A 27,608-nucleotide genomic window follows, 5' to 3' on the forward strand; every position below is an offset into this window, starting at 1 on the left:
GCCAACATTTATTTTGAAAATTTGTAAGATGAAGGGGTTTTTCTTTTTCAAAATAATTTTCACTTAATCTTTATTCTAAAACTTTTTATAAGTACAGATTAAGACAAATACTTATTTAGCAAAAGTCCAATGGCAAATAACATTACAAATCACAATTTGTAAATTTACTAAATATTTGCAGACTTTTGTTGCAAATAGCAAATATCGGAAATAACATTTTTTTATCACACATGTTTATGGGAACGTTTAATCTTAAAACTGAATGCACAATCGCCCACCGAATATTTCCCATTCTTTTGGAAACACCCTATATTTTTTAATAAAGGCGCCCTTAAATCTAAAGTCGGCTCTGGACAACAGCTTGGAAAGCTGTCCTCTGTGTTGAGACCAGCGCCTCCTTGCGCACTTTCTTTGAAACAATGTTAATATGGCGGAATATATTAATAACATGTCAAGTAGTCGGCGTTTTATGTAAAAGCTGAAATTTCTATCAAAATAAACAATTTTCGATTACTATTAGCCTTCTAGTTTAGTGTTTAATTAGGAAATTAATTTAATAAAATGGAGGAGAGCGAAAAAACGGAAGAATCGTGCCGATTGTGCGATGAAACAGCAGAGAAAATGTTAAGCATCTTTGATAAAAATGAAGAAGGCATTGAAATTCTTCAAGTGATAAAAGATTGCCTGCCCATCGTCGTAAGTATAAAACAACTTCTTATCGATCCTTTTAAACTGCCTAATGTTCATAATCATTGTTTTAATTTTAACAACCACCTTTTAGATTTATAGAACTGATCCATTATCAAAGCAAATATGTGAAAGTTGCTCTGAAACCCTTAATTCTCTAAGCAGTTTTAAGAAAAACTGCGAGGAAATTTCGCAGAAGCAAAAGGAAAAACTTAAAGAAGACCCAGATAATAAATATGAGGCATTTTTGACATGTGGAGAAGAAAAGGTAATGTACCACTTTTTGTTATTTATATATTGAACAGGTGTTCATTGGACAAGTTCAATCATCAATTTGTGGGTAGTTGTTATTAGTACAAAAACCTAATAAACCATTACTAATATTGATCTATTCATGGAGTTTTGTTTGAAATTTTATTTTTTAATAAATGCATAATTAAATTTGTTTAAATGTGCAATCAAACTTTTCTTATACATTAGAATAAAACATGCTTTGGTGCTTCTTAAAATTAATTTCAGTGAAAAAACATGTTAATATAATATTCCTTATAGAATTTATTTTTCTTTAGATTCAAAACATAGTTTTGATTCAGTACCTTGTGTTAAAAAATCATTAAAATCATTTTTGATTGTTTTGTTTATTACACATACAAAAGATAATGATATGAGCCTGCTTTTTTTAGTATATAAGCTCTTCAAAAAAATAATCAATTTGCACAAGGAGATTTTTATCTACATACGTGAGCAGAAATTTAATGGTACAAAAATTAAATTTAGTATGGCAATAATGTCAAATAGTAAAATACTAAAATTTTGTGTTCATGGTTTAACCAGAAAACTTAGAAGATAAAATGAATTAAGAAAGGTATCCCAATTAGTCCTTTATACAGTATGTATCTATATATCTTTTAGAAAGGATCTCAAACAAGTTAGAGACAAACTAACAAAAAAATGAGTAGAGATTGACTTTTTGTCAGATTACCAACTATCAAATTTTAAAACAAATTATAAAAAAAGTTAGGTATAAGAATTTATTTTTATCTGATGTGTAAGGAATGAGATAATCAAAAATTCTAGTAAGACCAGAACTAGAAAAGAACTAATGGTCTCATGAGCTTCAAACTTTATAACAAAAATATTCAAGGCATTATCTACTGAGAACTCACCTGAAAATGTTGAGAGGTAAATCAATTAACATGCAGATTTTTAAAAAGGGAATCAAATGTTTAGATAAAGTAAAAGCCATATTATGTAAAGACTGATAAGCAATTAACAGAGGATCAGTGGATCTCTGAATTAAGATTACTAAATAAACTTAAATATAATTTAATCAGTTTTATTTATTAATATTTCATTTGATGTTTGCATTTGCAGATTGATGTAAAGTTAAAAAATATAATAATAATGGTTTTAAATAACATTTTAAAAGAGATGCCGATTGACCATTTACCTACTATATAATTCTCACTAAGATATTAAATAATACCAGATCATTTAGTTTTTAATCAACAACACAAATGTAATAAATTGCAAGTATGAATTTGATGCTAATACAATCTACACAGATATCACTAACACAGTACATATTTCTTTGTCAATAACAGTTTTTAGATAACATGAATCATTTTTCAATGGTATTTATGTGGATGGAATCTTATTTTTCTAATAATATGTTCTTGTAATGGCGTAACTTTGATTATTTGGTAAACCTACATTATACATCACACGAAATTAAACAAAAATCATTAAAACATGTCTGGTAATATATTCACTGTATAAGTATGATATTATATTCCGTACCATTCTGAAAACTTGTTAAGCAGCGCTGATTGACACAATAAAGCAGTAAAATGTTATACATAAAGATGTAATAGATATATTTGCTTACTTGATCCACTAGTAATAAAGTTACCAGAATTAAATAGCAAACCAGTCTTCATACATGGCTTCTACTTTATTGACCCTCAAACTCATATACCTTAACAAATTTAAGAACACATCAAATGGAAGAGAAAGACTTTTTTTGGCACAATTAGAATGAATGAAAAAGTATCTAGAAATTGAGAACATATATCTTAACTTGCATTGTCATTTTCACCTATGTAACTGCCTGTTGTTTTTAAATTTATGTATTAATATGAAATGAAATGGTTATTTATCTATTTAATTTTTTTTTTCAAAACTTAGAAATTCAAAATATATATTATATATATTTAGTCCAGGCTGGATAGAAAATTCTTAGGTTTAACAGAAATACATCAAACTGTCATAGGTAGATCTATAAGCTTAGGAAAAAACCTTGTTTTTTTTAATTGAAATTAAAATTTTTAAATAACTTAACTTTTGCAATAATGACTTGCAAGTGTCATATAACATAGTGATCATGAAGCCATTATTGGTAAATCTAATTATGCAATATTTCAATCTGAACAATTTAATAGTTTATTAGTTATGTTAAACATATATCTTCGTCTTGTGCCATATGCTTAGCAATATGTAGTAGGTGTTTCAGTTGCTGTCCTAATATATTCTAAGGTTTTCCTCCTCAGCTAGTGATTCGGAAAATGGATCCAGAATCTTCGGAACATCACACCAGTTTTGTATGTTTCTAACCCAGGAATATAATTTTCTTCCTGGAACTACCCTCAATATTGCCCGTGAGTATAAGTTTTAAGAGGGATTACCTTGATCCATGCAATATGTGTCCCAAATAAGAAACCTTGTGCTGTTTCACCACACTCAACAGTTCTCAGCCTACTCCAGCTCGTCACAACACCTCCTTATTTGTAACTCGGCCCATCCATGAACTTTTAAAGTCTTTTCAAAACCCCACATGTCATGTGCTTCAATTATATTTATTGATTTTACTTTTAGTGACCATGTCTCTGCATGATATAATAATATTGGACACACATAACACTTCACCACAAAAAATCTAAGTTTTTAAAGCACCTCTGACTGAATGAGATCATTCTGGAATTAAAAAAAAGCTGCTTTGGCCATACCTATTCTTTATTTTAATTGTTTCAGGACATTCCCACTCACTTGATAGAGTGGATCCAAGATGCTTAAATTTTTCAACTCTTTCAATTTGTTGATCATCTATGAGAATGTGTACTTGCTTGTGCTGCTGCCTGCTAATGATCATAAATTTATTCTTTTGGGTATTCAGCTTCAAGCCATGTTCCTTTCCTGTATGATTAATACTTGTAACCAATGCATGCAGATTATCTATCTTATCTGCGGGAATAGCTGTGTTGTCCATGTAAAGAAGATTGTTAATTATGACCCCATTTACTTTAATAGTTTCTAGAGAAATTTGAAATACTTGTTAAACATAATATATGGCAAAAGGCATTGGTGATAACATACAGCCCTGTCTAACACCTTTCACTATTTGTACATGCTCTGCAGATAATGATTTATTAATTTTAAGTTTGGACATCTGGTTCCAATTTAAGGAGGGATTTAATAAACTGAATGTGTTTTTCGGCGACACATGTGCTACGTAGAATGGACATAAGAAGACTGGCTTACATTATCAAAGTCTTTTGGTAGTTAATAAAACAAAAAGAAATGCCTTAAGAACTCATGGGACTAATAAGCCTATATTCTTTGCAAATCTTGGCATTTGGCTTCTTAGGAATAGCAACAAATGTTGAGTTAAGCCAATCCTACTAAAGTTTTACGCTAAGAAACAATTTATTGCTGTAACTGTCTCCGAGAAACAATGGTTATGCTAACTTTACGGTAAAACCAGCATAGTCATAGTTATATATCGGCAATGAAAAAGGCTACAGGGATCATTTTGGCAGCATATTTTATTGCTAATTAAATTAAATTTAAATAACATAAAATAATAATAAAATTAAAATAAAAGAATATGAAATAAAATTAAATTAAAAACCATTGCTCCGTGCGTAGGCGATAAGAAAGCCATGCTTCCCCTCCTCGTCCCTCCTGGAGTGCCACATCCCATTTTTTCTATTTTAATTTATTTTATTTTATTAAGCAGCACGCATGGGACTGCGTTTAGTACTCCACATAGGGTGTGGTCGAGCGATCTTTCGTTACAGCCGTTTTATTGCGTTTCAGTCGTTTTTATTTACATCTGCATGATTCATCGCTCCGAACAATGCATTCCGTCCGTAGCCCGCGATAAAAAAGGTATGTTTTATTCTAATTTATTTTGATTTATTTAATTTTATTAATAAAACGGCATGGGACTGCACATACTACTTCAAGTAGTGTAGTCACATGATCTTTCATTACAGTCGTTTTTATTTTTTCCTACCTCTGTGCGATCCACCACACCGATCAATGAATTCCGTCTGTAGAACGCGATAAGAAAACTATGCTTGCAATAAGTTTCAATAATGAAAACTCATAATTTTACCTGACTTTCTAATGGTGAACATTGACTGTTCAAATAAAATGTAACTTCATCACTAAAACAAACATGCTTCAAATAATAGGGATTTTGGTCAAAAGTGGTGGCAATAATTTCAGAATATTTTAGATCATCTACTGTTAGTTCGTGAACCAGTTGCAATTCATATATAAATGTAATTTATTTTTTAAGTGCTTTCAAAGTTGTTTTTTGACTCTCAATCACGAGGTACACTCCTGCTTGATATAGATGAATCTACAACGAATTGTGACCAAAACATTTATCTGTGGGTTTTCTGTAGGGGATTTTCGATCAGACAAATTCTTTTTTTGTATGCTGCCAATTTCAAACAGTTTAGAAATAATGGATCTAAAATAAGGTTTATTAATTTGACGGCCAGGAAATCTTTTATTAAAAATCTTGACGGCTTCGTGGTAGTTACAGTCAAGTTTCTCCAAAACAGTTTTTACTGGACGTTCGATTGGACGACGTGGACTTATAGAGTGGCCACCAAACTCTTACCTCATTATATTTTTTATTGTGACTAAAAAAATTTGCTGATATAAGTCAGAGATTTATACAAGAATGTAACAAGGTAACTACAGAAATATTTCAGAATGTTGGATGATCTAGGAGAATTGTGAACACCTACTAAACTAAAATTTTGAGTTTGTAATAATGAAATTTATTAACATAACAATTGTAAAATGTTTATTATTTAATTGGTTAATAAATAAGTAAAAAATATTAGTACTCCAGTCATCAGGGACGAAAATGCTACTCAACCTCTAAAAATCATACGAACAAGCTGAATTTTGTCAAGAATATTAATTTGGGGACCCCAAAAAAGATACAAGAAAGTTTACCACTTTTACCTCCGGGCTTCCCCCTAAAACTCCCCTTGTGGGGGTAAAAACGCAAAAAAATCGATTTACCAAGAATCCGTATGTTGTAGAAAAAAATGTTTTAGATAAAAAATGTAGCTGAGATAATTTTAAACAAAAATGTTTACTAGCACTATTTGTGTAGAATGAACCGTTCTCTCACCGTCGATTTTGAATGTCAGTTACGCGCGCGAAATTAATGTTCAATAAAAGTTGTATCAACTTGACGATAAAAAAGGAGTTAAATAAATAAACGTGGCACGACTTTTTCCATTTTTTATGACTCTCACGAGATCAATAATAGCCTTCGAAGGCCACGAGAGCCTAACCTTCAAAATCTATAGCATGAAATTTAAGTTTTGAGTTTTGACAACAAATGTGAGGCATTAAATTCTGCGTTTTTATTCATATTTCAAATGCCTCATATTTGTTGCCACAACTCAAAATTTAAATTTCATGTCATAGGTTTTAAAGATTGATCTCTAAAAATGGCAAAAATTGCGCCTCGTTTATTTATATAACTCCTTTATAAAAGCTGAGTTTATTCGCGGCAAAATACAAAAACTGCATACGAAAGCTGCACTGTTTAACTTTAAAACGCATCTTGATTTTTGTCGCTAGGACACTTGGATCAAAAGATATCGAATTTTTATCGTCGAGCTGATATAAATTTTATTGAACATTGATTTCGCGCACGTAACACATTCAAAATCGACGCTCGCTTCAAGCCGTTATTTCTGAGAGAACGGTTCATTCTACACAAAAAGTGCTAATAAACATTTTTGTTTAAAATATCAGTTACATTTTTTATTTGAAACATTTTTTTCTACAGCGTACAGATTCTTGGTAAATCGATTTTTTTGCGTTTTTACTCCCCTACGAGGGGCATTTAAGGGGGGTGCCCGGTTGTAAAAGTGGTAAACTTTTTTGCATCTTTTTTGGAGTCCAAAAATTAATATTCTCGGCAAAATTCTGCGTGTTCGTATGATTTTTAGGGGTCAACTCTCTGACGACTGGACTGTAGTGTAATATATTTTTGAAATTTTGCTATTTTAAACAAATGGAGGGTGTGGCTGTCACCTGATGGGGTTCTAACCTTTCTGTACTGATACTGTACTAAAGCTTTATTCTTAGTAGTTTAAGATTATGTTCTCTAATATTTGTTCTAACAACCTTAATCTTTTTGCTGTTAAGAAAGATTTGATGATTATTTACTAAAACTATTTTAATCTATCTAACAGCTTTCATTTTTCTTTTTCTCATCCAATAGTCAGAAAAACCCATCCCCTTTCAGGACGAGGAGGAATCTTCAGAGCTTAAGGATGGAAGTACTTCCACAGATGATCTTAATATATTTTGCAACAATTGTAAGCAAACGATCTTGGAGAGTAATACAATTAATGGGGAACTAGAGTTGGCCATAGCTGAATCTATGGCCAAAAACAAAGTGAAGACTGAGAATCCTGAGAAGTCACTTAGAAGAAGAAAGGTAGTTCCTTTTTATCATGAATTAGATGACTCTTTGTGTAGCAGTTTGACTGAGTTTACACATAACACTGAAGGTAAGAGATTTTCAAATGTTTTATTTAGGTAATATTTATTATGTCATATGATGTATTTTCAAAAAGTTAGTGAATAAAAGTAACACCTACTGATATTCGACAATCATTATAAATATCGATAGAAACTATGGGCTTTTTCTACAAGATATTGTAGATTATTGAGTAAAAAATTGTATTTTCAGTTCTGTAACAAAGATAATTTTTTAATTTGAATTCTAGGCCGTAGTTTGTGATGTATTCTAAGCCATATTTTGATGATGTATGATGTGTTGAATTCTGTGATTAGAAAATCTGATGTTGTATGGGCTAAAAGTCACCAAGAAAAAGCGAACATATTTGTTGATCATTTGGAAAATACTTTTAAACCACATGATATGCAGTCTAAGATTGACAACTTTCCAATAATAGATGAAAATATTAAAGAGACAATGCAATTACATGCTAACAAACATCAATCCAAAAAAGGCACCAGGGCATATGACCTCATAACAGGAGAAATCTTGAAAAAATTGCCCAGGCAGCAATAGTTGAGATATATGTATAATCTATTTAATGCGTTGATTAGACTTAAATACTTCCCAATATGTTGCAAAGTAGCGGAAATAACTATGATAGCAAAACCTGGGAAACCACCAAATGAGGTAACATCATATCGGCCAATATCGTTATTGCCAGTGAGTTCAAAATTGTTTGAAAAACTCTTATAAATAGCGGTATAGACGAAATCAAAATTTTTCTCCATTTTTCAAAGTTGCTGAAGCAACTTTTGTCAGAATACAAAAAATCAAAAAAGGGTTAGCCACAAAATATTCTAATACTAATAATAAGCTCGTAAAACAAGGATTGTAAATTTGTGCACATATATTTTTCGAATACAAAACTGGAGAATCCGACACTTCAATGAACCGACAGGTCAGTGATCCGGTACCCTCCGCCTGCGACTATCTCGCTCTTTCCTACACCCTGCCCCGCGTATGCGACCAGTCGCGTCTAACAGTCTAACCTCAAATCTTATCCGGTGCACGTTCGTACCCTAGACTTATATATAAAAAAGGTTGAGCAAGTCGGCATTTTCCAATGTTAACAAGATCTCTCAACTAATTTCCTCTATCTCTTATTCCGTTATTTTATTTCATCCTCTGTTTCTCTCGTCTTGATGTTAAGTGGGAATAGCAGCGTGTGAGGGGCATATACTTTTATATATGTCTATGATAGTCATTTCTTCTAGCTCGTTATTTTATTTTACCCTCTCCCTCTCTCGTCTTGATGTAAATTTTATATTTAACTCTATGCTTATAACCACTTTAATTCTCCCCCCTCTGTACAAACAGACAGACGAGACAGATGAAAAAACTTTAAGAAAGATGACCCTTCACTTTGCCCGATGAAACGCAAAATATATTTATACAGTGATGAGTGTCTTACCACCCGGCAAAACAGCGGAAAGGATAGAAGATAGATTAAGTTGTGAGATAGTACGAGATAAACTAGTTCTTAGACTTGGCTATTTGACTTCAGTCATAATTATACGGATGACCTCGAAAATATTTTATTTTAATAATTTCTGATGTTAGAATAAATGATTAAATAAATTAAGAAATATTATAGTAAAAAACATTAATTAGTAGCGATTTTAAATTATAAATCTTTAAGTTAGTTAATAATAAAAATAACTCAACTGAAATATTTGACTAAACTAAAGTTAGGTATGTTCCGTCCGAAAACAATTATTGTAGGTGGAATTGGTGTAATAGTTAGAGACGTGGTCTATTGACAAGAAGGTTGGGGTTCAATTCACACCAAGGATAAAATTTTTGTTTTATTCAATCAAAAAATAATAAAAAATATTATACATATTAGGTAACGAGTTTTCGAAAAACTCATTATTTACAATTTATTCTTATTCCAATGTTATAAAATAGAAATACAAAATAATTCAAATTCAATTCCAGTTTTACAGTCTTCAGTTGTGAATGCAAAATAATCCGGTGAAGACTGTTTAATGTCAAATCCATCGCTAAATTCTCAGTGTTAATATAAATTCCTCTGTACAGGTAATGATTTTCAAAACAATTGACAACATTGGAATGGATGCGCGCGAACAGCTGCCTGCTTTACAGCTAACCAAATCATCAAGCCTTCAGCCATCAAATAATAACATATCGAGAAGTGTTTTTGCACGGTAAACAGAAATTTTTTATTGAAAAAACAATTCGTAAAAATGGTTTTAACGGTCGAGGAAAAAGTGCAAATTGTTGTCTGGCATGTGAATGGATTATCAGACAAAATGATTAGACAACAATTTGTAAATATGTTTATTTATCAGCACGATCAACAATTCAGTCTATTATACGTAATTTTTTTTTACTTATGGATCAGTGTTCGCTCCAATAGGAGTTCGTAGACGAAAGGAGGTAAATCCAGATTTGGAACTAAGGAACACTTTGATTTGTGCAAGTATTGAGCAAAATCCTACCCAATCAACGTCTCGTCTCGGAGAACAATATGGAATTTCAAGATTTAGAGTAGGTAAAATTTTGAAAAGACATGGATACCGTCCCTATAAACTTCATAAATCCAACGAACAATTCCCTGGGGATTAATATAGACGTTTAGAATTTTGTCTAACTGCAATGGAAATGTCACATCAAGATGAACATTTTTAGCGAACGTTTTGTTCACCGATGAATGTACGTTTTCATTGCATGGCCGTCACAATTCAATGAATGCTCGGTATTGGTCTCTCGAGGAAATCCTTTTCAGATTTATGTCGCTCGTACCCAACGTCCTCGAAAAGTAAATGTTTGAGGAGGCATAATAGGGAATCATGTCATTGGTCCATTTTTTTTATAGACGGTATGTTGACTGGGCGGAAATACTTGGAACTTCTGCAAAATCAAATTGTCCCAGCCCTTCGTAATTTACCAATACCTTTCGATTCCATATAGTTTCAACACGATGGTTATCCTGCACATAATTCTCGCATCGTCAGTGAATATCTCAGTGCGACTTTTCCTAATCTAGTGATTAGTGGTCACGGAGATATTTTTTGGCCTGCAAGATCACCTGATCTTGCACCTTGTGATTTTTTTATGTGGGGATATATCAAGTCCAAACTATATGGAATTGAAGACGATAAGCCTAATTATCTCCAAGAATTAAGAGAAAAGATCTTTGATTCAATGAGAGGTATTAGTCCAGAAACATTAACTAATGTTAGACGAAACTTTTATAATAGATTGGGTTATTGTTCTGCTGCTAATGGAGGCTTATTCGAACATTTTTTGTAAATACATTTCATTAGAATAAAATACGTTTATTTAGAATATTTTTATAGAATTTCTACCTATTTAAACATTTTTTGTAAGTACATTTATTTAGAACGTTCTTTTATGTTTGAAGAATTTTTACTTTATTTTCGAAAGTACGACATTGTTTTTTCAGTAAGATTTTCATGTTTTACTATAAACACTTCTAATAAAGACTGAAATAAATGTTTAGTGATTTAAAGCAAAACGATATAATATCAGCATAATTTCAAATTTTAATTTTTAAAAAAGTAAAACCTCCATGTTAGATTCGAACCCTGAGCGCCTGGATGAGAACATCGTGCCTTGAACTCTGATCCATCAGACTTTTATAATTATTTAGTGACGGTTTGGGTTATTGTTCTGCTGCTGTTCAAATCATAGTAGAAATTATTCTTGGTTAATAATTTAAAACTTTAGATTAAATAATCACTATTAATTAAATTATTTTATTCAAATTTTTGCTTTATTGTGGTCAATCAGTTTTTACTTTATGCGAAATTAAAAAATGGAAATACGTCACGCATACGACGTTACACATAATAATTATAACCGAGGTGATTTAGCTCGAAGCTAACGTCTAAAGGTGTGAGACTATCGATAGTGGTAATGTAATGTAATGTAAATTATAGGTTTCTATCGATTATTTCTCACCTCTACGAGTTTCATCTCTTTTTATTTTACAAGGTAACTGTGTTTTCTATCTCTTACGTTAAAAAGCCGGGTGGTAAGACACTCATCACTGTATATGTCTATAATGCATACATATTTATCTGCTGTTTTAAGTGAGGACATCCTAGTTAAAAATGTCTAGTAAACGGAAACAAAAGGCTCTCGCTTTAAAAGATAAAATGTACATTCTAAGGAAGTTAGATAGTGGAGACAACATGTGGAAATTGGCAAAAGGATATGGAGTTAGGCATGCTACTATACACAATCTTAAAAAAAACAAAATACAGTGGACCACGTGAAAACGATGGAATCTGGACCAGGAAAGCGTAAAACATTAAGAGTAGGTGACTATCGAAAGATGGAAAACGCTCTCTACATATGGTTCATGTAAGAGCATTCTAAGCATATTCATATATGTAGAGAAATTCTAAAAGCAATCGAATTTTATAAAAAAAAGTGACAACCAAAAAGAGATTTGTTATTCTTTTTCTGGTAACTATATCGGAGGAAAAGTTGTCAAGCAAAGAATCTGCAGTGCAGCGATTAATCTAACATTTTAAAGTCAAAGTGGAAGACCTGGGCCGTGTTCCTGATCAAATCTATAATGCAGACGAAAGTAATCTATTTTGGAGACTGTTGCCCAACAAAACATTCGCATATTTTCATAATTCGTTATTTGAACATTCCAATAATGTGGTTTTAATCGTGCTGGATTAATAAGATTAAGTTTGAGTTTAAATAATAGAACAATTGAATTAATTGTACCTCTTTGTTGTCGGTAGTTGAGTATTAAAAACATATTTTATCGGTCATCTTTTCAGTCTAAATAAGTGAATATCTTAAACTAAAACTAGCGTATTGGACAATTAAAACATAGTATGTTTCTGGTATACTATATTGTATGGTCCAATAATAGAAACAATCTATCCTACTGTATCTGTATCTATCCTGAATCACAGATGTATTAAAGGAAGCCTTACTGAACATAATATACTACATAATATTTAAATAAAATACTTTTTGTGTTATTAATAGTTATTCCTCCTCAGGTTCGCAAATGTATGAAGAAGACAACAGTGATATTGATGGTTCTGATGATTCTATTGAAGAACTCAGGCCAAGAAAACGAAGGAGGATAATAGAATCAGATGAAGAAAGTGACCGTACAGAAAAAAATGAAAGATCTAATGGAATTACTGAATTTGAGCGTGAAAAGCCAGTCATTGCGGAGGAACCAGAAGAAGAAGAGGAGGACGAAAGTACTTTAATTGATAAATATATGGAAGAAGAAGAACATAGGTAAATTAGTTTTTTATTCAAAATATATTAAGTTCTTAAGTATTTTGCATATGTTTTTTGATGTTTGTAACTTGCTTCAATATAATCCTGTAAGTAAATAGTTCTAACATATGAGGTAGTTTTAACTGTTTAACTAGTTAGTTAGTTCTACTCTGTCTTTTTTGAAGTTTTACAGTGATATCTTAAGATATCTTTAGGTTCACTAAGTCCAGTCGTTCAAAGCAATATTTATTTCAGTGATCTATTTTAAAGTACAGTGTCCTTTGATTTTACTATAAGATTTTTGGACCAAATGTTAATTATCAAGAAGGACGTGTTCCGTAATTGTTTATTTTGTAAAGGTATACTGTTATCGGTATATATATGAGGTGTTCTGTAATTGTTAATTCCTGACGGTTCGTCAGCAACTGCGGCAGATATTGTCAAATCCAGTGCGTGACCGGACGTGACGTGATTTCATATCGTTTCCCCCAACCGCTGATGATTTTCTCCAAGTATTTGCGCTAGATGTAGTCGTAGTTCGGACAGGCAAGTCCGATATGACATGTATAAGTTTCTATCCGTATTTCATCTGCGATAATTCCCGACTCGACAATAGTAAAATTTTCATCCTTCAATAAAACACCCACTTCTAATGTTGAGTTTCCGTTCTGACTGAATGACAATTATTGTTATTGCCATATCGTCCATTGTAGTAATTGGTTTGGATTTTTGCAATGCTTAATTTGGTTTTCTACCTGTCTAATGAGGATTTCAGTGTAGTAGAGCTTCCTGGTGTGGTCTTAAGTGGAATGCCGATTATCAATTTACTTTATATTACGATACGGTATTAATGGCGGAAACCAGTGAAGATTAACAAATATTTATCCAGAAGCATACTAGTCTAGGAGCCAGGGTGGGGGTTGTGTATCCACTTTTATGTCCCCTCGTTCGCTTGACTTTTTTTTGCCTTTTGGTGCGTAGATTAAATTTTTTGAAAAACCAAACTGAAAACCCGTCCTATAATTTATTCCGATAAGGAGAGAGGAGAAACAAGTACATATGATATGATGAATGATAGAATTTTGTTGTATTATTTACTAATCATTACTGTGTGAATTATTAATTAATGTTGTAAATATTATTTATCATTAGGTACCAACCAATGTCTTTGCTACAACTCGCCTTAAATATAATCAATAAAACCAATGTTCCCGAGTACGAACCATATGACTTCTACCAAGAGACAGTAGTGCCACAGTGTAAACATTGTAATCAGCAATTCCGCAACTTCAAAGTGCTCTCCATTCATGAGCAGAAACACATGGACATTGAGGTAGGCGAAAAGATAGACAATCCTATCCCATGGCCAGACTCTAGAGAAGATGCAGAAGTAAGAAACAAGTGGTTGAATTACTTTGATGAAAATGGGTAAATATATTGTTGCTATATACATTAATATTTCTTGCTTTCTTGCTAGTCCAGTTGGGATCTGTACAAAAATATTTAAGTTGGTTGTAGTGGGACGGACCTTAGATTTTTTGTAGAAATGTCTCCTGATGTTTGCTTGTAACTAGAATTTCGATAAACTCCAGCTGGGGAGTTGTGCAAAATTCAGAAAAAGTTTCGAAACAAAAATTAACGACATAGTTAAAATTTTCCATGAAAACCTCTCTGAAACATTTCTATAAATTTGGTTTAAGAATTTGAAGTTATTCCCAAACTAGTGGCGTAAATGTATATCATACTTTTTTTGTTCTTCGTAGTAATTTTGCAATCCAGCACTGCCATGAATATTCGAAAATTTTCAAAACTTTGCTGTGTGGATATTTTGTTTATACATATAAAGAGACAACATTGTTTCAAATCCGTTTTGAAAATATTGAATTAAAGTACTCCTACATTTTTTTTTATTTATATCCATAAAAGTTAATATAAATTTTTCAGTTTTGCAAATTTTTTTTAAAAAATTATTGTATAAAACATTTATTTTATTCTATATTTAAAAATTATTAGTTCATTATTAATTTACAATTTAGTGTATAAATGACAAAATGAATTTCCTATAGTCGGCTGTATACCATATATCACAAAAATGTTAACTAAAAAATCCTTTATAAAAAGTGTATTGCCCTTTCGGGCTACATCCCAGAACGTTTTCGGAATGACTATTTTATCATCCTTGCTTTTGCTAGGTATACATGTGTGAAGCCACTAAATATACGGGTGAAAACCCTTTAAATGTTGTTGGCGAAATAAATTCCCAAAACAATAAAAGAATATATTGCTTTAACATACTTTATGTTTTGTGTGACACAAGGTGTCCTATGTATAAGTTTGAGTTCCAACACACGCTCATTGTTAAAAAAACAAAAGGGTTTTTTATAAAATGTTGGACAGAAAGGATGTCTTCTTGTCAGTCCAATAAAAAATTGTACCTAGATAGTAAAAAATTATATATAAGTTGTATAAAAATATAAGCGATTCTTCCCTTTGGGAATCCAATCAGTTTCGTGTAAATTATGTTTGTGAAATAAAGGTTTTGATTTGTGAAAAGTTTGTGAAATAAAAGTTGCTTAAATTACTCCTACAAGGGGATGTTTCAAAACCATTTAAAACCAACAGAGGACTGCGCCAGGGAGATGCGCTATCATGCACGCTGTTCAACCTAGCGTTAGAAAAAGTTATGAGAGATTCGGGAATAAACTTAAAAGGTATGATATATACCCGTAGTATACAAATAATGGCATACGCTGATGATATCGTCATAATTGGAAGAACCCAAAATGAAGCAGTGGAGGCTTTCACACGTATCAAAAATGCCGCAGAAAACATCGGACTTCTAATTAACATCCAGAACACTAAATATATGCCGGCCTTATCAAGAATTCAACAAAATAACTTAGAGGTGCAACACGAAACGATAGAAATGGTAGAAGAATTCTGCTACTTAGGATCACTGGTAAACTACAAAAATAACACATCCAACGAGATAAAAAAAAGAATATGCGTGGCTAACCGCTGTTATTTTGGCCTGGGCCCTCAACTAAGAGCGAGAAGTATGTCAATAGCAACAAAGTGCAAACTTTATAAAACAATAATACACCCACTGCTCACATACGGATCGGAAACATGGGCAATGACGACCCGAGATGAAGAGTTACTGCGAGTCTTTGAAAGAAAAGTATTGAGGACCATATATGGCGGAGTAAACGAACAGGGTCTGTGGAGAAGGCGATATGACTTATACTCTATAGAACTCTATAGACTTTTTGGTGATGCAGATATTGTGAAGACTATCAAAATAAACCGCCTAAGGTGGGTGGGCCACGTTATGCGGATGGATGAAAGTGATCCCACTAAAATAACTATGCTAAACAGGCCGGTCGGAAGAAGAAGAAGAAGGGGGCGACCTAAACTCAGATATCTGGACGATGTACAGGAAGATCTGAGGGAGATTGGAGTGAGGGGCTGGAAAAGACAGACACTCGATAGGGAAGGATGGAAGAATGTTTTGAAGCAGGCCAAGGCTCACGAAGGGCTGTAGCGCCAACTGATGATAAATTACTCCTAGCATTCTAACCATCAAAGTTTCTTTAATGTTGAAAAAACCCAACAAATGTTAAACTTATTAAATTGTTAAATTAGATTTAAATTACATTGTTCTGAAAATATCTTAGGATGTTAAAGTTTTAATCAGAATTCACTTTATGGCTACGTGAGATTCCCAAACTGTGGTTACTGGTAGTCTCTATAAAGACCTTTAGGTAGCAATTCAGTTCCAATTCCAATTCGCAATCCACTTGCTACATAAAGGTCCTTATAGAGACTATGTCTCAGGACCAGCAACCTAAATTTGGAAGTCTTATGTTGCCATGAAATGAATTATGTTTAAAACTTTAACATCCTATAATATTATCAGCAACACTGTAATTTAAAACTAATTTAATAGATATCAAAGGGTTTTTACCCGTGTATTCAGTGGCTTCACACATGAATATCTAGTAAAAGCACTGATGATGAAATAGTCATTCCGAAAACGTTGTGTGATGAAGCCCGAAAGTGCTTTTTTAAATAAATATACCTTTTATAAAGGATTTTTTAATTAAAATTTTCAGTTTAAAATATTCAGCAGAAAATAAAATATTCGGTTTTTTTTTGATTTTGAAAAAGTTAAAATCAATGATTTAACGTAAAACAAAATAGTTTAGTTTTTGTTCCTTAAATTTATCATTTTTAAATTGCTAATATTTAGCAATGGCTAATTTGAAAACTTTATATTGTTCATACAGAATAATTATATTGAATTATCAATATTTTGGTCGTAAATTTGAGTAAACCAAAAAATATAACTTTGTAACCTCCTTAAAGAATTCCCAAGACTCATATTATTAACTGATTTTAGTTTTCCGAAATCGGTTTGAAAGCTTATTTGGTCTTCCGTACAAAAATCAGTGATATATACAACAAAGAATTTTTCACACACAAAGTTTTTAAAAATTTTCGAATTTTTTGGGCAGAGCTGTAATCAAAAAACAGAAATAACTGTAGCATTTTTATTAATGTCATGTTTTGAAGATAATTTTTTGATCCCGACCTTTCAGAGTTTTCCATTTCCCTTAGTAAAATGTCTAAAACTTTAGTTCTACATATTTTTTCAAAATTTTGATTTTTACGCAATGGAAACATTTTTTTTACTAATTTCACAGGCAGCTTTTTATAGGACATTTAATTGCAAACGGTGCAAACGATTATATTTCTATTTTTATTTTATATATTAATCTTTTTGTAATATTCAACATAAAATTAAAAATTGTATTTATATAAGATATAACACAATACAACTGATTGTAAGGAACATTACAGTTTACATTTGTTTTGACGTTTTGATTTCCAATGAGGAAATCCAATTTTCCAATTAAAAAATATAACTTATTTTTAAATTGTTTTGTTGTAATGTTGTGTGTAGTTAATTGCAGATAATGTATCGTTTTTTTTTCTTTTCGCTGTATGTTTCTTTCTATTGATGCGTTTTTCCATTGTACCCTTTGCTGATTGTCCCAATTTCATATCTCTCAAAGTCTCTGTTTTTGATTTATAATTCGTGCTCTTTTATCCTAACACCTATTAGTCTTGAGGTATCTCCCACATAAAAATTGTTGTATGTACACGATATTTTATAAATGCAGTTCCTTGATCTATATTGTGTGTGCAACAATAAGAATATTCCAACACTAATGGGTCAATATAAGGTCCAGAGACACATTATCTAAGCTATAGCACAGATAAGTACAAAATAACAAAATTTGATATAAATCTGAGGGTACATCACCCTCAAAATTGCAGTTCAAAAACATGGCTATTTGACTACAAGATCAAGAATAAGTAAGTCAACTGTCAAATTGGCTGCTACAACGCACCAATTGGTAAACATCATAGGTTAACCATGTCTTAATTTATAATATTTTTTGAAAACGATTTCCTGATTGGATATCGAAACATCAAAACAAATGTAAAGTTCATTACAATCAATTGTGGTTTAACCCCAAATGAATACAATATTTAACTTAAACATGCCACAACAAAATAGTTTCAGAACCTCAAGATTTTCTGTTCTAAATTGTTTCCTGGATTTTCAACTTTTTCGGTTGGATCATATTCAAATTCTGGTAATAAACAAACATCTGGAGACATTTTTATATCTGAGGTCCAACTCAGTATATTCAAATCTAAACAGACTCAGTTGGGCTGTACACAGTTTTATCAAAATATTTTTCACACTTTCCTATCATAATCATTATACAAAGGTGTCTTGCATCTCTTCTATAAATACATTTATAGTAATGTTCCATAAATTGTTTACTAAACTGTTACTTATCTACCAATAGATATGAAGACGATGATATAGTTGTGGATGTGATGGACAGTGACTTGCTGATTCCTATCGAAGAAAAAAATCGAGATTCCAGTGGTATGAAACTGACTGGAGATGAGAAGATTACTCTAGTCGGTACTCAGCCTATGGTCAATGATGTCTATTTAGGAGATTTTTCTAAAGATGATAGGAAATTACTGTATCAATCAATGAGAATTCAAGGAGTGAATAAAAAATTCTGTCCCCTTTGCAGGTAAGAAATAACAGAAATTAAGCAGATTAATTATTTGGTAATGATTTTTTATATTTAATATAGATTTTTTTCTTAGAGCTGATACGTAACTAATGTATACTAAGTGACAAAAAATTCCGAACACCCATTATAAATTGTTTTAATTTAATAAAATTAGGTGTACAGACCTATCTTGCCAAAAACAGTAAAAGATTGGAATTTCAGCCATACCAGTTTAGGTTTTTGTTTTTTATTCATTTTCTTTTCTTCTAAATTTGCCAACTACTAAAAAATTTAACTTTTAAGTTTAATACCGATCAAAATTTAGCAGTGTTTTTGAAAGCCATTTACAAGTCATGAAGATGAGAAAATTTCCATCAACTGAGCGAGTTTGATAGGGGGAAGATAGTTAGCGTACGAGAAGCCGGACTTTCTTTTCGGGAAATTGCGAAGAGTATTCACAGAAGTTTAGATATTGTATTAAGATATTATTGGGCATGACATCAAGAAGACCGATCACGAAGATCGAGGGGCACAATGCGGCGCTGAAGAACACCAGAGCGTCAAAATCGTCGCCTAAGGTCGATGGCTCTTAAGAGACTACTTCTCCACTACCAGATCTATTGCAAATCAATGGTTTGCAGAACATGGAGGACGAATTGGGATATGAACAATTTATCAACGAATTCGTAGTTTTGGCCTTTTTTCATTTCGGTCACACTGGGTCAAATTGTCACATGTCTTGAATGGTGCAGAGAACGATTAGATTGGAACCAGGAATGAAATAGAGTTGTCTTTAGTGATGAATGTCGATTCTGTTTAGGGATCCATGCCCCCCGAGCCAGAGTCAGATGAAGACGACTCGTGTAAGATAAAATCCACAGTTTTTTGTCGAATGGCACGCATTGTTGGTATTATCGTGTCGGGTGTCATCGCTTATGGTTCAAGGTCACCTCTAATCTTCGTCAGAGGGAAAATGACAGCTAAGATATACATAGAAGAAATTCTAGAACCTAATTTTTTACCCTACCTTTAGACACTGCAACATACAATTTTTCAATGATAACGCAAGGTCACACATTGTAAGAGTTACTAGGGACTTCTTTAAACGGGCTGGAGTCATTTGAACATGTGTGGGACATGATGGTCGAAGACTTCTTAATTTAGAGGATCCTCCTCAAACTTTAGGAGGAGTTAATTATGGCATGGAACGAGATATTCGAAGAGGATATTGACCACCTAATCAGACGCGAGCCTAGGCGCTTCCAAGCGTGTGTTGCTCACGAGGTGTATCAACACATTATTAATTGATTTACCCCTGCAAGTTGTTTTAATAATATTGAAATGTTGACTATGTGTTTATTTTGCTGCCGTGTATAATTATACAAAATATTTTCAAAATATAATAATTTAGAATGGGTGTCCCGATTTATATGTCACATAGTATAAAAACATCTATTTATAAAAAATAAATTTTTTGGGCTGTTGTCAGAATTCCTTGTGCCATTTTAACTAATCAAAGTAGTTTTTTAGGCTAAAGAATTTGTCTAAAAAAGAGCTTGTAGAAGTCTTAAATATGTCATATAATTTTATTGATAGTCATATATCACTGTACTGACTGTTAAATCAGCCAGTAAAGCTTTTAATTCAGTATTTAATTCCAATCTTTTGCAAAATCTGAACATCATTTATTCTGTAATTTTCTAAAGAACATCTGCTAGCCACTAGCATAACTATAATCAACGAATCCAGTCCACTAACCATCTTTTCACTATACTGCTCCCCCAAAGACAACAATAAACAAACGCAATAAGAAGAGTACTTCCAGACATTGGGTAATACATTTCTAGCCTGGCGGAGACTACTACCAGAGACTGGGTAATAAATTTCTAGCTGGCGGAGACTACAACGCCAAAATATTATGTCTGGGTGTCACATATAACAACCACTAAAGGCCGAGAACTACTAAAGGTCATGAATGCAAATAACCTCAGGTACCTTCCTACTGGTGAACTTACATACTGGTCATCCGATATTAATAAACTTCCAGACTTGCTGGACTTCGTAGTTATCAAAGGCCTAGACACAAAAAAATGCAAGGTAATCGGATCTTATGACCTGTCCTCTAATCATTCCTCGATAATAATAACAGTACATTCAAAAATTTTAAACAAAGATACACCTCCAAGGTTATATAAAAACAAACCAACTGAGAAGATTACAGGAATAACTTAAATAACCTAATATCATTGGATATACCACTTACAACAAATATATACATAGCGATTGAGGATATAACATCACAAATACAACAAGCAGCGTGAAACACAGCCCCAACAATGTCACAAAGATGAAATAAACGAAATACCCCTATCAATTAAAGAGAAAATACAAATTAGGAGAAAACTAAGGAAATACTGGATAAAAAACAGATCAACAGAAAATGGAAACAAATATAATAGAGCAACTAGAGAGTTAAAACCGGTGCTATCTAACTGTTAAAACGAAAATATTCAGAATTATCTAGAATCTTTAACCGCAACGGAAGCCTCCGATTATGCACTATGGAGGGCCACAAAAAAGCTTAAACACCCACCAGTTTAATCCACCATTCAAAAATGGAAAAACGTGGACAAGAAATGACAAAGAAATAGTAGAAGTCTTTACTGAACACCTAAAAAAGTATACCATCCATATGATCCAGAGCAACACTCAGAAAATAAAGAAATCGAAGAAACACTAAATGCACCATTCCAAATGGACTTGCCGTTAAAAAAATTCTAGTAAGTGAAACCAGAAATATAATCATGAATAAACTCAGCATTAAGAAAGCCCCGGCATATCATCTTATCACAGGTAGAGTGCTACAGGAATCTACACAAAAATGTTTTAAATTAATGACATATATATTCAATACTGTCCTCAAACTTCGATACTTCCACCAAATAATAATGATTCCTAAACCAGGCAAAAAATTACAAGTCACCTTCTCTTGACCGATTAGTCTGCTTAAAATTATCTTCAAAGTCTTTGGGAAAATATATCTAAAAATCTGAAATCTATAGCAGAAATTATGTACTTAATTCCAGACTATCAATTTGGGTTTAGAAACAAGCATGGTACCATAGAGCAAGTACTCAGAATCGTAAACAAGATTCATGATGACTTCCAACCGATACTGTTCTGCTGCACTCATTGATATCTCACAAGCATTTGACAAGGTCTGACATACTGGACTCTGCTATAAAATTAAGAAGCTACTCCCATACCATCATTTCCTGCTACTTAAATTAGCAAGCAACCAATAGATGCTTCCTTATCAGGCAAAACTCCCTACTACCTAAAATATTACAGTAGCCACGTTGACAGACAATACAGCTGTTCTATCCTCACGTGAAAACCCAAAAGTGACATCACAGCAACTACAAATCTGTCTTAACAAGATTCAGACATGGCTGTCGAAATAGCGCATGATAGCGAATGAACTAAAGTTCACCCAAGTAAGATTCACGCTCCATAAAGAGACGTCCATCATTACAATTAAACAAAAACAATTTACGTCAAGCCGAAGATGTAAAATACTTGGGAATCCACCTAGACAGTAGACTAACATGGTGTATATATATCTTCACAAAACGCACGCAGTTAGGATTAAAGCTAATCTGTCTATACTGGATCATCGGCAGAAACTCTATGTTGTTAAGAGAATAAACTGCTAGTCTACAAAGCTGTTTTAAACCCAGTTTGTACCTACGGCATCCAGCTCTGAGGAGTCGTCTCTAACAGCAATATAAATATAATACAGAGGTTCCAAAAAAAGATGATAAGGATGATTCTTAACGCTCCGTACTATGTACCCAACTCAGTGATTCAACTAGATACATCAACTCCATCAGTAAGGGAAGTAATAAGTGAATATATTTTAACATATCGCGGCAGAATGTCTGTGCACCCTAATAGGTTAGCCAAATGGTTGTTAAAGGGCCAGTAAGAAGAAAGAAGGGTGAAAAAATTCAAACCAACAGACTTGGCTAATAGGTTTAAGTAATTAGATATAATGTAAATTTGTATTGTATGGATCATACATATTGTAAATGTTAGAGGTAACCTCATGAAGTTAGCAATAGCCACACTATAAAATAGAGTGCCTAATGAAGTAATCTGTACAAATCATATGCTTGCTACTAAAAACGCTTATTTTCGTTGTACCTAGTTGTAATGTTTGTATTGTTTTCATTGTAATTATACCTAGTAATTATTGACAACTTATTTTCTAACCAATTATTTAGAGCAACAGCTTCAAAGATACGAATAGCAATGATGATTGCCAAACTCCGTAGCGGAGAGGGCACTTGAAGAAGAAGAAGAATTATTGACAGATTGCCGAATAAATGATATTAAAAAAATATTTTGACTGAGATGTAATGACTCCTTTTATTAGTGAATACACTAACTTCTTGTGTATAATAGATACAAAATTGGCTCTAGGATACATCCTTAGGCTCTTTTTCAACCAGTATAAGAGTTTTAGATCAGGAACAGAGTTTATGTATTAACTCTTCGTGTGATTTATCCTTCATTTACCTTCACAAGTGATTCTTTTTTTCAGGTACACCTTCAAAGACAACTGGGCAATAGAGAGCCACTACTTTTCTTTAGCCTGCTATTATACGTGTCGCTATTGCGGTATGCGCTTTAATAAACAAAGGCACAAATTCAAGGAACATTGTGAAGAACATGAAACGAAAAAAGACGAGATTTCGGAAAAAATATTTGCTGCTAGTAAACTAAGTAACATTATACCGAAGGTAAGTTGGATTTTAGTATTTTTTGTATAGTCATGGGAAATACGTCTTTTTAAAGATCGGAATAAACCAGTCTGGTCAGTTAAGAGTTCGAGACCTGAATCAGCGATTCGGATCTTGGGTCAATAGCCAATTTTTTTTTTTTCAAATTCCTAGCATATTTTGTGTTATATATTTTTTAGTTTAAAATAGTATATTGTTCAATATGCCATATTAAGCAATATTTAATAGTTTTTATTTTTTAACTTCTAATTCCAATCCCAACAAAAATTCCATATATTATATTCCAACAACACTTTACACTATGTTATTATTATTACCCATCATCATCACTGGCTCGACAAATATTTTTGGGTCTTGGCCTGTTTCAGGGTCCTTTTCCATTCTAATCTGAAGAGATGATATGTGTCGATGTTATATTCACTTGTTTTTTCGAGGATCTGTTGTATAACATATATCTGGTCTATTGTTGACTTCTGCTTGCAGAATCCACATTGTTATTTGTCAACTATGTAATGACGTTGAACATTATATTGTATGCTGCGTTCAACAGCGTGAATCCACGGTAGTTTTCAAATTCTAACTGGTTTCCTTTTTTATGAAATGGTACCTTATTCAACCATATTATATTGTTTTTAGTAATGCATCTTCTCCTTCCTTCAGTATCTACGATGCTATTTGATCTGATCCCGATGATTTATTGTTCTTTAATTTGTTACTGCTGCTCTAATCTCGGGTTTTGTTGTTAAACTCTTTTTTCTGTTGTCTACTTGGCCTAATGGAATATCAGGGTTCGCCTCTAGGCTATCAGGGTACCCGTAGGAGAAAAATGAGACTTTTGGATTTTTTTAATAACCCACTATTAAATGGTTTTACATAGTAATTGTGTAGTTTGGAATGTTTCCTATGACGTTGGCAACCTAGCCACTTTTCTTTAAATTAGACTTTAGTTTCTCCTTATTTATAAAGCTGATGACAGTAGTGTCGAAACGCGTCCTGGATTATTAAGTAAATATTGTTTTTACAATTTGTGGTTTAACTTATAGACTAGTAATCGTTATTATGTTATACATTTCTATGCAATTCATTACAAAATTCTTTTATATATTGTTGGTCACATTTAAAACACTTGTATGTAGCGAACAAAATGTATTCAAAACAGTTTTCATCAAGTATTTTTTGGGTTTTTGAATTGTGGAATTATTATTTAAGAATCAATTGACAAGGTATTTTGGCTGTCACTTCTCAATTTAATTGTATTTTTCAAGGTAATCCATCCTCCAAAACCAAGAAGGATAGTAGTTACCCAACATAATCCACCTCCAGAGATGATAGCGGCCAATAATCAGTTCTTTAGCGGACCTAATCAGGCTCCAAACAATTTCAGTCCTTATCTACAAGGTGCTTCTCAGCCTAAGAGAAGCTTTATGGAACGAAAAACGCTGCAACCCAATTTACAAATCAAAGAGGAACCGCAGGATAATAATATGAAGGTAAGTTTTTCAAGAGTTGCTACTTTAAATCATTCTGTAGCCTTTATTTTTGTTCACTTCTCATTGATATTTAACTGTCAGTTATACACATACAGTGTAAACATACTTCATAACCCCAAGAACCTTGGAAATACGCATGCTCGAAAAAAAATGAATCCTAAAAACATTACCTCTTATAAATGTCATACTGAAGTCAATATAAAGAATTAAAAACGACTGTTAGAAGAAAAATAATATATACTCAAACTACTTTACTAATGCAAAAACTAGTTCGACTCTGTCTTGCTATGAGAACGCACTGAAGAGAATTAAATGTGTTCAGTAATATCTGATTTCATCGTTTCGTTCTTAGATTGACGTCACCAAATGAGTGCGTCAGGTTCACGAGATTTAGAACTCAGTCTACACTCTTATAGAAATACAGTTACAAAGCGGATGAAATAGTTTTATATTAGATTAAATAGTTTTTTTTTTCCTTCTGGAAAATCGTCCTCATTTTGTTTCATTAATGATTGTAATATTAATTTTAACCTTGATCTAATCTGTAGATACAACACTAACAAAATTAAATTGTTTGGCACCTAAAACGTTAAAAGTATTCCAGAACAACAAAACATCAACAAATAAACTATTTCACTAGGTAGAATTGGCTTTATCATCTCCAATGTTAGTATTTAAGCTATCATACTAAAATTTATAATTTTATTAAGAAAAATTTAATATTAAAGACCAATCAACCAATTTGTTTGCAGATTTTACAAGAACACTGTGATAAAATGATACAATCGTCCTATTACTGCCAAAACTCACTAACTTACATTTTGGTAGTTTGGAGAAAAACGCGTCTTAAGATTAATGATAGTGTATAAATCAGTATTGAAATATAATTAGTTTATTGTTATACGGTGATGTAAGTAATATTGTTAGGTATCAGTTTATAATAATATAATAGATTTCACAATACTCTACAACAACAAAAATTTAAAAAAAGGTAGTTAGTGAATTTTAGCGATAAAAAAAATAAGCACATTTGCAGTTACACATAGTATATTAACAACTGTCTGCCTAAGTAATACAGCCTAAATGTAAAATAAACGATACCTAATTAACAAAAACTAATTAATTATTGATAAAAAATTGAAACAAAAAACTAATACTTAGTTCTATTAATCTTCATCGGAATCTTCACACTCTTCACCTACTGTTGGTTCAGCAGTAGTGTCCTTTATTTTGCTATCTACAGGTAGAGATTCATACTGTAAGTGTAATTCTTGCGGTATAATTCCTTTATGGCAGAGCTTCAGCAAATCATTTTTTCCATTTTTCCATTTTCACCATAATATCGGAAAATGTTAATTGATGCACTTTGTAGGGACTTGCAGTCGAACGGTTTCTCGCTGATCTTGCTCTTCTCATAACGTTCATCCAGTCAGATACTGAATAGACCGGCACAGAACGCTGTTCTTTCTCTATGGCACTATGCATACTATCTACTTCCATGAACGAGTGACCTGACTCTAAAAATTTTTGCTCTATAACATTTAAATGTGTAGTTTGAGTGAGGTAGAGGAATAAAGCTGCAAGATGTTGGTTGCGGTTTTGTCCGCCACATGTATTCGAAAATATTGAAATCTCCTTAATTGTATCTGGAAGTTGATTAATCCAATGCACTATAGCTATTCCAGTTTCATTACTGCCTCTTTTTCCGTTTAGTTCTGACCATACTATACAGTGAACATCGTTAGGAAACTTGGATTCATAAACGGTAAAATTATAAATACATAGTTTACGACAATAATAAAGAAGAGATTCACTAGCAGACGGAATCTGAAGAACTTTCTGTAAATCAACAGTTACAGTTACGATTTCACCGACAACTGTCAAACTGGATTTCAGTGAAGTTCACTAACTGACTTGATTAGTTTTGCTTTTAAAATATTTTGCACAAATTGTACTTAGTGACTATTCAGTGTAAGAAAAACCCCTATAACGTTACAAATTGTAGTTAATGAATTTTTCCATAGATTCTTTGCTTTAAAATACAGTTAGTGATTAAGTTATTCCAATTTTCTCAAAAATGCTAGTGAGTTTTGGCAGTGATAGGACGCATTACGGTGTTGAAAAAAGAATCCGGTCGAAACTAGACTTAGCCTTTTCACCAAAAACAAGACCCCTAAGTGTCAGAATAAACGAGCGGGAAAAATACATCATGCTCAAAAACAGACTTGGACAAATCACAGGTATGTAAACATGCCTGGGACAATAAGCACAGAGTACAGTGGAAAGATGCATCAATAATCATGAAAGAAATTGGTATGAAAAATCAAAGAAAAATCAAAGAAGCAGCTCTCATCCTACCCAATGAAGAAAAATGTGTAGCAAACCCATCAGCAGAATGTAGCTGGCTTTGGTTGTCAATACT

General features: G+C 32.4%; 1 protein-coding gene across 3 annotated transcripts in view; it reads left to right on the plus strand.

The window, feature by feature from the left end:
* The first annotated feature begins 426 nt into the window (after window positions 1-426).
* Window positions 427-27,608, plus strand: part of LOC140437124 (uncharacterized) — a 55,238-nt gene continuing 28,056 nt past the window's right edge. For 2 of the 3 annotated variants that reach the window (XM_072526454.1, XM_072526455.1), the window contains exons 1-8: window positions 427-696; window positions 782-955; window positions 7,232-7,523; window positions 12,553-12,802; window positions 13,937-14,212; window positions 18,670-18,909; window positions 23,498-23,696; window positions 24,962-25,186. In XM_072526454.1, the coding sequence (XP_072382555.1) occupies window positions 562-696; window positions 782-955; window positions 7,232-7,523; window positions 12,553-12,802; window positions 13,937-14,212; window positions 18,670-18,909; window positions 23,498-23,696; window positions 24,962-25,186 (1,791 nt within the window). In that variant the 5' untranslated portion in view covers window positions 427-561. The remainder of the gene's footprint in view (window positions 697-781; window positions 956-7,231; window positions 7,524-12,552; window positions 12,803-13,936; window positions 14,213-18,669; window positions 18,910-23,497; window positions 23,697-24,961; window positions 25,187-27,608) is intronic. The other variant, XM_072526456.1, reaches the window with a different exon arrangement.

Source organism: Diabrotica undecimpunctata, chromosome 3 (assembly GCF_040954645.1).
Source record: "Diabrotica undecimpunctata isolate CICGRU chromosome 3, icDiaUnde3, whole genome shotgun sequence".
NCBI classification, from domain to species: Eukaryota; Metazoa; Arthropoda; class Insecta; order Coleoptera; family Chrysomelidae; genus Diabrotica; species Diabrotica undecimpunctata.